Genomic DNA, 14,110 nt, shown 5'->3' with positions numbered 1-14,110 from the left:
TCCCAGCCAATGACGCTGTCTACACTTGCCGCTCCCTCGGCAAAGCATAATTAAGGACCCCATGCACCCCAGATATTCTCTCTTCCACCTTCTTCCGTCGGGAAAAAGATACAGAAGTCTGAAGTCACGTACCAACCGACTCAAGAACAGCTTCTTCCCTGCTGTCAACTTTTGAATGGACTTACCTTGCATTAAGCTGATCCTTCTCTACACCCTAGCAATGATTGTAACAATACATTCTGCACTCTCTTGTTTCTTTCTCCGTGAATGGTATGCTTTGTCTGTATAGCGCGCAAGAAACAATACTTTTCACTGTATGTTAATACATGTGACAATAATAAATCAAAATGTAAAAAACAAAAACTGAATCATGTGACATGATGACAGTGAAACATCAGTTTGCATATTATTTGACTGATAATTAGATTAATACTTGGTTAATTGCTCTTCTACAGGGCTTCAATTTATTGCCTATTTTGATTTAATTTTTTTTTGATAGCATTCATCAGGGCAGATCTAATTAGCAATGCAATCCAAGTCATGGATGTAGAAGGGCATATGCACAAAAACATGCATCATTACTGCAGGTATAAAAGTATTCTACAGTTCAGTACTGGGAAAACTTGTTGCTCAGTTACATTGTCATTTCTCCTGATCAATATAAATTAACAGTGATCAATTTTTGTGCAGCACAGTCTGCTGTTAGCTGGTAGCAGGATCCTCTGATCCTGCTGCTGTCTAAGGGGTTTCCCAGAAAACCCATGGTGGAGGTTTGCTATTGGCGGAACCAGAAGATCTCACCAGTGAGAAAAGCTGGAAAATATCATCCTAATGTTTGTGTTAACTGGGAGTGGTGGGGTTGATGTAATTGGCATCAGCATCCCTCATGGAGGAATTATCATTGGAGATGTTGACTTGGATGTTCAATCCTGATCATTGTACAGTGATCCTCCAGAGCAATTACTGCCCACTTAAGGAGCTCATCCTGCTGCCACTGATATTCATAAGTGGGAGAAGGTGCTGCATGGGAAATCTGAAAGACAAAGCCAGGTCTCTTTGAGAATAGTCTACTTCAAAAGGTACTCTTTGAATTGCAGGAACCAGCAATGGGATTGGCGAGGTGGGGAGAGTCAGACACCATAGCCTTTAATCCAACATCTCCCAAGCCATAGACCCCCTACCACAACACTCATCCTTAGCTCACTCATTTGTGGCCTTTTGCATTGCCAGCAGCTGCCATTGCCCCTGATGGGACTGGCAGCAATGGTGAGCTGCTGGTCTATGATTGGCTGGAAGTTCTCTGCAAGACTTAGGGGAGATGGTGGCAGTGGTAACATCACTGGAATAGTAACCCAGAAGCCCAGGCTAATCTTCGGAGGTTCTCACCACAGCAGCTGGTGGAATTGGAATTCAATTAATAACAAATCTGGAATGGAAAGCTAGTTTCAGTAATGAAAGCCATGAAACAATCTCCAATTGTCATAAAGGAAAACCCATCTAGTTCACTAATATCCATTAAGGAAGGAAATCTGCCAATATTACCTGGTCTGACCTACATGTGACTTGGAACCCACAGCCATGTGGTTGATTTTTAACTGTCCTCTGAGGTGTTAAAGCAAGCCACTCAGTTCAAAAGCAATTCAGGATGGGCAACAAATGCTGGTCTTACCAATGACACCCACATCCCATGAAAAACAACCCTGGGGTCCTAAATCTTGGGGAAGGCCCACAAGGTTAACTGACCATCAGGCAGTTAACTGCCCAGCAGCAGGCCTGCCCCACTGGAAGTGATATTGGCACTTGCCTGAACTCCATCTGGCAGGCAAGATCCCAGACTCTTCAATTAAATTCCACTCCATTTGTAGGATATACAGAAATCCAAACACCCAAGATAGCTGCAAATTTTTTTACCATGTCATCTAACTGAAATGTTATGACAGCATGTACATATTCTATCCATCTGTTGTCTTCATGCTCATTTGAAAAACAAGATCGAACTGATAAATATCCTGTGATTAGTGACAGTATTTATACATCCTAATGTAAAAAAGACTTGTTTTTCTTACAGCCAAGGCTCTTCACATCAAAGTGCACAATTAATTTCTACAGAAGGAGCATCACCTCTCTACTTTGGAGAATGCTACACAAATGCCTTGGTGCATCTGAATTTTGAAAGTAGCATAAATAGTTATTGTATTTGAAAATCAATTTACCATATGGACATGGCTGCTTCTTATGTTCTGGCACGACAGGCCGCTTCCTCAGAAAGTTATCCAAGCTAGGTCCATGGCGACCCAGAGGGTCATCAGGTGGCATGAATCTGAAATTAAACAGAAAGTACATGAATACTATATACACAACACAGTTAATTGATATGCATTATTACCAGACACTCAAATGACTTGGATGAACACTAATATAATAGCTTCTAGATTGAATTTAACGGCAAAACACAATGTGGTAAAATCTGATTACTTACTTGTCATTAACAAAAGAATACATAAGTAATCTTTCATCTATGAATTTTTTCCATTCTGGCTTTTCATTCTGTAAATCCCTATAGTTATCATTTGACACAATAATGCCATCTGATTCGTAAGCCAATTTCACTATGAATCGATCGTCATAGCAAACCACTCTTCTCCCTTGCACACGCCGGGATGGTGTGAACACGAGGATTTTATCTTTTTCCAACTTGCGCAGGATTTCTTGATCTGCGAAAATAAAATTGTTAATAAATTGCTATACGGTGATTTAGATTTTGGAAATACAATTTCTAGCTTCAGGGCATAATTTATAATTTTGATAGTCATGAACTTTTGGCATCATTTAGTTTTGCAGGTTTATTGTAGAAGGCTTAAACCAATATTCTTCTGAGTTATTAAATTCATTTCAATGTCAGCCTAGGTGCAAGTTATTTTTGGGGGAGGAAGGAAAAAAGATGGGAAGTTAAGTCAAAAGGACTTCCCCCTGATGAATATGCAATTGGACAAATGTTCCAACCATGATTTTAAAAAAGGGAAGTTACTACATAATATTAGAGGGAGAGGTTGCAGAGATAATGGATGCAGCGGTTTTGATCTTCCAAAATTCCCTAGCATTTGAAAGGTAGTAAACTTAGTTTTTAAAATTTCTTACACAGGACATGGGCATCACTGGCTAAACAAGTAATTTGTTGCCCATCTCTAATTGCTCTCGCGAAGCTGTTGGTAATCGTACTATTCAAAAAAGAAAGAGAGAGAACACAATCATAAGCTGATTTAACTTGGATTCAGTAGTGGGAAAAATGTTACAATCTATTTCATGGCAACCAGACACCTGAAAAATTAGGTACAGTCAACTTGGATGGGGCATAGGTTGAACGTGATAGGGGAAAAAATTAAAAAAAGAGATGGCAAGGGGCAATGTGGATAAGAACAAAGAACAGTACAGCACAGGAACAGGTCTTCAGCCCACTAAGTCTGCGCCGACACAGATGCCTCTCTAATATTTTCTTGCCTTTGTACGGTCCATATCCTGTTCCCTGCCTATTCACGTATCTATCCAGGTGCCTCTTGATTGGTGTTACAGAATCTGCTCCCACCACCACCTCTGGTAGCACGTTCCAGGCATTCACCACCCTCTGTGAAAAGCTTGCCCCTTACATCTCTTTTTAAACTCCCCCCGCCTCATTTTCAACTTATGCCCCAAGTAATTGGCCCTTCGACTCTGACTATCCACTCTACCCAAGCCTCTTGTAAATCTACTAATCTTGTAAACCTCTATTATGTCCCCCCCTCATCCTCCAACGCTCCAATGAAAACAATCCAAGTTTGTTCAACCTTTCTTCATAGTCCATATCCTATGGACCAGGCAACATCCTGGTAAATCTCTTCACACTTTCCAATGCATCAACATCCTTCCAGTAGTGTGACGACTAGAATGTACACAATACTCCAAATGTGGCCTAATCAAAGTCTTATATAGTGGCATCATGATTTTCCAATTCCTATACTCAACACCCGCTGACAAAGGCCAGCATGCCATATGCCTTCTTGACCACCTTGTCCACTAGAGTTGCCACCTTCAGGGAACTGTGGATCTGCACACCTAAATCCCTCTGTATGCTGATATTTCTAAGGGCTCTGCCATTTACTGCATACTTTCCTTCTGCAGTAGGCTTTCCAAATCGCATCACCTCACATTTGTCTGGGTTAAATTCCATCTGCCATCTTTCGGTCCAGGTCTCCAGCTGTTTTTAGGGTGGCATGGTGGCACAATGGTTAGCACTGTTACCTCACAGCGCCAGGGAACTGGATTCGATTCCCAGCTTGGGTCACTGTGTGTGTGCGTGTGCGTGTAAATATATGGAGTTTGCACATTCTCCCCGTGTCTGTTTGGATTTCCTCCAGGTGCTCCAGTTTCCCCTCTCAGTCCAAAAGTTGTGCTAGTTAGGTGCACTGGCCATGTTAAATTCTCCCTTAGTGTAACTGTACAGGTATCAGCGTGTGGCAACTAGGGGATTTTCACAGTAACTTCATTGTAGTGTTAATGTAAGCCTATTTGTGACTTATAAATAAACTTTTTAAATTTATATCCTGCTATATGTTCTGACAATCTTCCTCACCACCTGCTATTCCTCCAATTTTTGTATCATCTGCAAATTTACTAATCAGAACACTTACATTTTCTTCAAAATCATATACAAAGAGGTCCCAGCACTGATCCTTGTGGAACATCGTTTGTCACAGACCTCCAGTTAGAAAAGTACCCTTCCACTGGTACGCCAAAGCCAGTTTTGTATCTATCTTACTAGCTCACCTCAGATCCCACATGACTTCACCTTCTGTATCAGCTTGCTATGAGGAATCTTACTGAAGGCTTTTCTAAAGTCCATGTATACAACATCCACTGCCTTGCCCTGGTCAATTTTTTTTGTCATTTCCTCAAAGAACTCAATCAAGTTTGTGAGACATGATCTCCCATGAACAAAAAGGTGAGTGCAAATCTCTCAGAGACCTCTGTGGCTATAACTTGTAGGGTGGATATGGGGAAAAATAAGTTGACGCAGTGTATTTGGATTTTCAAAAAGCACTGATTGAAGCACACAAGAATTGTTATACAAAATTAGGACTCATGGGATTAGGGTACTATATTAGCATAGATTGAAGCAGCTAATCACTTTGGGATTGGCAGTTTTAATTAATGCAATATTGTAAGGATAAAATGTTTGAACCTCAGCTATTTATAATCTATATCAGTAATGTGGGTGAACAGACTGAGTGACACGTGTCCAAATTCATGGATGACATAAAGCCAATTAGGAAAATAAACTGTGAGGTGACACAAAGAAGCAGTAAAGAGATTTAGACAAGTGAGTAGGCAAAAACATGGCAGATGAAATATAATGTAGGAAATTATAAAGGTATCCACATTAGGGAAGCAAATGGTTCGTTAACCTTTACTGTTGCACTCAGATCCCTTCAGTACAAAAATGTCTCGCTGCAATTTTAAAAGGCCTTGGTGAGCACATGGCAATAGTGTGTATAGTTTTGGTCTTTCTACCTATTGGAAGAAAATCATTTTCTTGGAAGGAATGCAAGAAATGGTATGTTCTTACTGCTTTGATTCCTGGTATGAGTAGATTGTCCTACAGGGAGAAATCTATTATTCTAGGCCTACGTTACCTAGAGAATCAGAGGTGATTTCATAGAAACATAAAGAATTCTTTACAGGCCTGACAAGGTGTTTCCCAAAATTCACTTCCACAGCCACAATTCCTTCTTCAGCAACTGTCGCTATCTTCAACTCACCCCACATGGATTCCATCTGTTGTTCCATCCCTTTGAATCCACTCAAGTTTACAAGCATCTCTGGGATATACAACACTTCTCAAACTGCTGCTCTCACCGCATTCTGAGATTCACACTCAGAGTCATGCCATATGTACATGCTAGGCATCTCTCTCCAACAGCACTGACTTGCCCTTTCTCAAAGCTGTCCTTGATCTCAGTTCCATTTCATTCTTCATTGCATCTGACGCCTTAACAAGCTTAAGTTGCTTTCATTGAGCACTGGCCTTTATTTTCCCATTAACAATTCTTGAATCTTACCTTTATGCAACTATTAGCATGTTCTCTTGCCATTAATGCTTCCTTAATCACATTACCTACACATTGTTGCAATCTCTCCCAGCTCCCACCAATCTGTCTGCTTCTGTTCCTCCTCACCCCATCACATTTCTCCCTCTCTTTATCTCTGAAGAAATCATACGTAAAGACTCAAAATGTTAACTTTGTTTTCTCCCTTCCCATTTTCTGCCAGACCTGCTGTGTGTGAATGAGATTATGTCAGGGCAGGGGAATCCCAAATGAGATTCGCCCCAGAGCTGAAGGTGCTGTGGCCTCTCATCTGCAACTCTCTGGCCTCAACGGGATCTACGCATGAGCGTGCGGGGCTAGAGAATCACCCCCATTATCTGAGGATATGCTAACCTTGGCACTCAAGTTAAATTTAAAAATCCAAAGCCCAGGTTCAAGATCTATTCTCATCATTCTTCAGACCCTCAATGCTTTTCTCAGATATACTTAAGTGTTAATTTATATGTCTTAAACATCACTAAGCAACATAAAAGTGTATATAAACCTGATGCTGCAGTAACACTGATTCAGAAGATGTATGAAAAAACAACTTGCAGCCCAACCAACCCAATTTATATCAGAATAGAAGAGTTATTTTATGGGTAGAGTTTTCAGAAGCTTAAACTACTTTGCAGTCTTCTGGGAATCTGCTTTGTAGATTGTATCAACAGTATTATTTATCTTGTCATGTTCACAATTTGTTTAATAGATCAAGTGCATTATATTTTATAGCAAGATCATTAATATGTTTATAACAGAGCAAAAACATTAATCTAAATTTATTTTCAAGATTTTGTCTCACATTACAATACGAAAATCCCAAAAATTAAATTTATACAAAAGAATTGTTTAACCTTCAAGTCTAAGAAATGAAATTGGGGTCTATGCCAGTCCACCAACAGCAACATCACTGGCAATACTTAATTTATTTACCAATTCAAACCAACTGAGTAATTGCTACAGGTTACCCGTGATGAGGGCATCAGGTCTTGATTGTTCCTTCCTCCATGCAGGTACAAACACAGTAATATCTTTATGGCTTCTTTCCAAAAACCAGTCCACTGCTAACTTTATCCCTCGACAGGAGAATACTTCCTTATTGCCATGACTGCAAAAGAAAAATGCATTTTAAACCCATATATTCAGCTTTTTCTAGTAAACACTAAAAAGCAACACTTGGGGCAATACCAGAAAAAAATGAATTGTTAAAATATTAGTCAAAAAGCCCTAATATATCCTCAAATTTGAGCGAAGAGAAATAAAGACAGGTAAAGGAACAGATTTCATTATGGAATCCAAATTTAAGACATTAAGACCAAAGGAAAAAAGTGAAAAAAGCATAGAAAGGTTGCAATTTGATTCATTACACTTGTGCCAGTGCTTGTTCTTCAAATCAACTAGCCTAATCCCATTTCTCTACTCTTTTATTCTCATCTCCCAATTATCTTAATATCTGTCTCAATAACCATAGCAAAGCATGTTTCAAAACCATTTCTAATATTTCTCATCATTTTCCGAATGCTAGTTCAGTCCATGTCCCTAGTTACTGACTGAACAAACAGCCAAACAATCATTCACTCGTTATCCTGAAAACTTCTCGTAATTTTTTGCCACTCAATCTTTGAGTTCCAACGAGAAAATACCCAATTTGTTTAAGTATTCCTTTTAACATTATAAGGCAGTATCAGAGCTTGATGAGGTTGTAAAAAGAGATGGGTGAAATCTAGGTTTTATCATAAGTGATGTAGATTATAAAAGTCAAGTGGTAATAATAACTTATTAGGCTTCAGTTAGGACTCTGTGTAAGACTGAAGCATGTGATGGTGGGTCAGGTTGATTAGCCATGGTAAGTTGCCCCTGGTTTTGTGAAGGAGAAGCCATGTCTCACGAACTTGATCGAGTTTTTCGAGGAAGTGTTGAAGATGATTGATGAGGGTAGGGCAGTGGATGATGTCTACATGGACTTCGGTAGGGCCTTTGACAAGGTCCCTCATGACAGACTGGTGCAGAAAGTGAAGTCGCATGGGATCAGAAATGAGCTGGCAAGGTGGATACAAAACTGGCTCAGTCAAAGAAGACAGAGGGTAGCAGTGGAAGGGTGCACATAAATGATTTGGAGGAAAATGTAACTGGATTGATTAGTAAGTTTGCAGAGGACACAAAGGTTGGTTGGTTTGCAGATAGCAATGAGGACCATCAGAGGATACAGCAGGATGTAGATCAGTTAGAGACTTGGGCGGAGAGATGGCGGATGGAGTTTAATATGGACAAATGTGAAGTAATGCTTTTTGGAAGGTCAAATACAGATAGGAAATAGAAAGTAAATGGCAGAATCCTTAGGAGTATAGATAGGCAAAGGGATCTGGGTGTATAGGTACACAGGTCACCGAAAGTGGCAATGCAGATGGAGAAGATAGTCAAGAAGGCATGCGGCAGGCTTGTCTTCATCGGCCGGAGTACTGAGTTTAAAAATTGGCAAGTCATGTTGATGCTTTATAGAACCTTAGTGAGGCTGCACTTGGAATCAATTCTGGTCAGTTCTGTTCAAGTGTTCAATTCTGGTTTCCACACTACCAGAAGGATGTGGAGGCTTTGGAGAGGGTACAGAAAAGATATACCAGGATATTGGTTGGTATGGAGGGCATTAGCTATGAGGAGAAACTTGGTTTGTTCTCACTGAAGTGATGGAGGTTGAGAGGAGACCTGACAGAAGTCTACAAGATTAGAGAGGCATGGACAGAGTGGGTAGTCAGAAGCTTTTTCCCCCAGAGTGGAAGAGTCAATTGCTAGGGGGCATAGGTTTAAGGTGCAATGGACAAGTTTTAAAAGAGGTTTACGAGGCAGATTTTTTTTTTTTTACACAGAGCGGTGGGTGCCTGGAAGTCATTGCTGGGGGAGGTGGTGAAAGTGGATATGGTAGTGACTTTTAAGGGGCACCTTGACAAGCACATGAATGATTTGGGAATGGAGGGATATGGTCCCCGGAAGCATAGGGGGTATTAGTTCAGTCAGGCCGCATGGTCAGTGCAGGCTCGGAGGGCCGAAGGGTCTATTCCTGTGCTGTAATTTTCTTTGTTCTTTGTTCTAGTGTCATGGGGTCCAGCAGGGAAAATACACAGGGTTGTGAGGATAGAGGCTGACTTGGAGTGAGGTCAGTGCAGACACAATGGGCTGAATGGCTTCGTTCTGCATTGCAGGGATTCTATGATGGAATGGCACAGATTCACTTAGATGTTGTCTGCAATGAAATAAAAACATGAAAACTTCAAAAAGAATAATGTAGATTATGGGCCAATATGATAGAAGCACTAAAATTATGAAAGGAGGAACTGGGTTAATAGAAGAGGACAGTAAGTAATGAAGACGTAGAACAAAGGAAACATCTTTATGCAAAACTCAGGCTGTGGAATACACTTCTAGTGTTTATGGTTTAGGACAGATTTATCAACATTCAACATTAGACTTGATGGATGAAAGAACATGGTAAGACATGGGCAAATGTGATAACTATTTGCACTCAGCAATAAACACTGATGCAGACTTGTTTCTATGTGCTGAAAACTTCACTATAGTTTGCTTCTTTTTAAACTCAACTTTTGTCATGGAATTCTATTATTTTCCCCCTAATAGCAATATCTATCAATCTGCATTCATCCGATATTCAAACACCCATCACAGGGGTAGTCAGCTGCTTCATCTGCCATCCAATTAAATTATAACTAGTAGTACTGAGGACTTGGGCTCTAGGACAAGCTGCACCTTTAGCCAAACTACTCTAGTACAACACTGGCATTTACCTGGCAATGTAGAAAGTTGCTATAGGTGTGTCCTGTTTACAAAAAAGCAAGACAAAGCTAATCCTGCCAATTACTGCCCCATTGGTTCATGTTCAAATCATGAGAAAAATGATGGAAAGCATTGTTGACAGTGTTATCAAGCAGCACTTACACAGCAAAAACCTGCTTTTCAATGCTCAGTTTGGGTTCTGCCAGGCCACTCAGCTCATGACCTCATTACAGCCTTGGTTGCAACATGGACAAAAGAACTAAACACAAGAAAAAAAAGGGGAGAGTGACTTCCTTTGACATCAAGGAAGCATTTTACTGAGTGCGGTAGAAGTGAACTCAGTGGGAATTGGGGGTGGGGGGGGGAACTCTCCACTGGTTGGAATCATTTTGAGCACAAAGGAAGGTGGATCAGGGTTGTTAGAAGTCAATCACTGAAGTCTTAGGACATCATTTCAGGAGTTCCTCAGGGAATTGTTCTAGTTGTTCTAGTCCCAACCATGTTCAACTGCTTCATCAATGACCTTTCCTCCAACATAAAGTCAGAAGTAGGGATGATTACACAAGTGTACAGCATTATCTGTCACTCCTCAGATACTGAAGCAGTCTGTTAGCACTTTCCAAGCCTGTGAACTCTATCACTAGAAGGACAAGGGCAGCTGATGCATGGGAACACCATCACCTACAAGTTCCCTTCCAAGTCACACAGCATCCCAACTTGGAACTGTATTGCCATTCCTTCACTGTCACTGGGTCAAAACCCTGGCCAGAAAAGCACTATCAGTGTTCCACAACATATGAAACTTTGGGGTTATCCTGATTTGAAACACTGACTCTATTCTCCAGAGATGCTGTCAGACGTGGTGAGATTTTCCGATTTTGTTTCAGATTCCAACATCTGCAGTATTTTGTCTTATATGGAAAATTATACACTTCAGTGTGAAAAACAGAAAGGGAGAGTACTATTTAAAGATGATATATTGGAAAGTGTGGACAAAGGGATCTGAGTCCATGTACCAGTTAAACAAAAGTGAAGAGGCAGATTTAGCAAGAAATTAAAGGCCAAGGGTGTGTTTGTCTTCATTGCAAGTTATACAGGGCCTTGATGAGAACACATCTGGAGTATTGCATGCAGTTTTGTTCTCCCTACCTAATAAAAGATATTTGCCATAGAGGGAGTGCAGAGGAAACTCACTAGGCGGATACTGGGATCGGCGGGACTGTGCTCTGAGGAGAAATTAGTTCGATGGGACTAGAGTTTGGAAAAATGAGAGGAGACCTGATTGGAACGTATAAAATTTCAATTTTCTAGCCCTGTAAAGGCCAAATTGATCAGATGCAGTAGAGGCCAAGTCATTGAACGTATTCAAGAAAGACATTTTTATAAAACATTTTAATGGCATCAAGGGGTATGGACAGAACGTGGAAATATAGCATTGAGATATAGGATTAGCCATGATCATACTGAATATCAGAGCATGCTTGAAGAACTGAGTGGCCTACTCCTGCTACCAATTTTTATGTTTCGTTTCCAGAGTTACCTCATGTATCTCTAAATTTGTATGATAACTCCCTATTTCACAATCTTATTAAACACTGCAATCCTAATTTTTTTAAATTTCTATTATAACCCCTTTCCTATTCATAATCTTTCCTATTTGCCCTATAATTGTAGGCCTTCTCCACCCCAGACATTTCATCTCACTTTTCCAAATACTCAATCTCTTCAGAAAGCCAAACTGTATGTAGGATTTTCTTGTTCCTGAAATAAAAGCAAAAAATGCTGAAAAATCTCAACAGGTCAGACAACATCTGACAGAGAAAAACAAAGTTAATGTTTCAAGTCTGTGGCCTTTTATCAACAGAAAGAAATCCCACAACACCAGTTTAAAGTCCAAGCACGGAACACCCAGCCACCTGACGAAGGAACAGGCCATCCCAAAAGCTTGCGGCTTTTGCTACAAATAAACCTGTTTGGACTTTAAACTGGTGTGGGATTTCTTTCTGTTTTACCCATTTCAACGCCGGTATTTCCACATCATGCCTTTTATCAAAACTGAGAAAAGTTAGAAAATGTAATTGATGTTGAATAAGTGAAGGAGAACAAAAGGCATTGGGTAGAGAGGAACAAAAGAGAAGGCCTTGATAGGGTGAAAGGCAGGAGAAATTAAATGGCAAAGGGCTGCATGTTCAAAAGCCAAAGGCAGTAGTAATGGGTAAAAAGAAGAAACAAAAGAAGATGTGTCTGGATGAGGTGTGAACAGCTGGTTAGCAACCATTTGAATGCAAAGTAAAGGCATTAAGAAACAAAAGAAAAACCAAAGAGCAAAAAAGCACAAAAATTAAAATAGGGACAGAGGTTATGATATAAAATTGTTGAACTATCCCTAATTCCATCCTGTAGCCATAATAATTTAAAACCTTCCCCTTCATACTTTCTCTTATACTATGCTTTAGGCATTTGATCTGCTTCTCCCCAAGAGGCCTAACTAGCACAACCCATTGGAAATATTTCTGAAATTGCCACATATAATTACTGCTTTTAAATCCATTCAATTCTTCAAACTCCCTTTGCAAGACTCTTTATAATCCAGCTGTCCTTGTCCAAACTGGTAGGATTAGGGGAGGTTCTGTTTAGGGATTATGAGCAGCTAGGGGCTAAATAAAAAGGAAAACCTGAAAAAGGCAATAATCTCTGGAGTAGGACCTGCGACACGAGCAAATTGTCAAGGGTAAATACAATCAGCTAGTATGCGACTCAAAGGCTGGTGTGGGAAAAATAGGTTTTGAATCAAGGGGGCATTTGCACCAATACTGGGGAAAGTAGGAGCTATATTGTTGGAATGGACTTCACCTGAACTCTACTGGGACCAGTGTTCTTGCGAGTTATATAATTAGAATAGTAGAGGGCTTTAAACTAAATAATAGGGCAGGGGAGTAGAGGGGGTGGATTCATATGAAAGGTACTAGAATGGGGTAGTGATTTGGGTAAAGACAAGAACAGTGTAACAGGAAAGAACAGAGTACAAAAGTAAGACAGCACCAGTAAATAAAACCAGGAGATTGTAAATAAGGTCACATATTGCATATGGTAAAAAGACAAAGTTAAGACTCTGCATCAAAACGTGCACATTATTTGTAACAAAAGGATGGACTGTTAGCAGATAAAAATAAATACGTATGACCTGATAGCCAGAGAAATAGCTGCACAGAGACCGAGGCTGAATATTGAAAAGGTATCTGACATTTTGAAAGATAGGAAGCTAGGAAAAGGTAGTGAATTAGCTCTGTTAATTAACAAATGTCATTAGTACTGTAGTGAGAGATGACCTTAGATCAAAAGAAAAACATGTAGCGCAGAATTTTCCCAAGCCTTTGGCACAGGTTTGATGGCAGGCATGGTGGGAAAGTATGGCTGGAGAGGCTGGCATGAACCTCATTTGCACCCCGTTAATGGGAAGTCGATAAAGATCCAAGCCCTCACACAAGGCTTTCCATGGTTCTGGTGGGAAATACACTGATGTAAACACAATTCAGCACAACATGGCATGCAGATATTGGGACTCATCCAAACAACACCTTGGCCAGCCTCTGGATTTCAGGATGGAGGTTGCCCATAACCCTGGAACAGCACAACAGTGGGTCAGGAGTGCATCTGTAGGCAGACCTTCCAGATTTGGTGTCCTGGAAAAGGTCCCCATCTTCCAGTCTCAGAATGTTCCAGGAGATCCAGCTCTGTTCTCAGGAGGACCATATTCTGGTCTCGGAGTGCTCTCGAATATCTATCTTCATTTTCAGGAGGTCTACCTTCTTTCTTCAATTGTGAGTCAGTTATTTTGGGCACCTTTTCAATATGGTACTTGAACACTATAGTGGAATGTGTGCCGTCAAGGCCTGCCCTATCACTGAATATGACATGAATTGCTCTGTGCATAATTAACGAGGCTGGGGCTAGATGATTTGGCATGCTGCTGCAGTGGGAAACACTCCACATCCCTGTACCGTTGTGGGAGGAGTTAAGACCCCTTGACAGTAGTTACACTGTAGGGTAGAATATGCAGGGAGAAATAAAAGGGGTGTTCAAGAAAGAACTGCAATAATCATGGGTGACTTTAATCTAAATGTAGATTGGAAGATGTAAATTGGCAAAGTAACCAACCAAAGAATCAACCAGGGATCAGGTTATTCTAGACTTGGCAATAAGTT

The 14,110-nt window shown here is 40.4% G+C and overlaps 1 protein-coding gene across 2 annotated transcripts in view; it reads right to left on the bottom strand.

The window, feature by feature from the left end:
* LOC145349033 (putative ribonuclease ZC3H12C) overlaps window positions 1-14,110 on the bottom strand; it is a 63,700-nt gene that overhangs the window by 6,812 nt on the left and 42,778 nt on the right. For both annotated transcript variants that reach the window (XM_080197275.1, XM_080197276.1), the window contains 3 exons: window positions 7,088-7,227; window positions 2,480-2,714; window positions 2,214-2,320 (listed from right to left, as the gene is read on the bottom strand). In XM_080197275.1, the coding sequence (XP_080053401.1) occupies window positions 2,214-2,320; window positions 2,480-2,714; window positions 7,088-7,227 (482 nt within the window). The remainder of the gene's footprint in view (window positions 1-2,213; window positions 2,321-2,479; window positions 2,715-7,087; window positions 7,228-14,110) is intronic.

Source organism: Carcharhinus amblyrhynchos, chromosome 10 (genome assembly GCF_965287045.1).
Source record: "Carcharhinus amblyrhynchos chromosome 10, sCarAmb.v2.hapA, whole genome shotgun sequence".
Lineage (NCBI taxonomy): Eukaryota > Metazoa > Chordata > Chondrichthyes > Carcharhiniformes > Carcharhinidae > Carcharhinus > Carcharhinus amblyrhynchos.
This window is presented reverse-complemented; position numbering and strand designations above follow the sequence as displayed.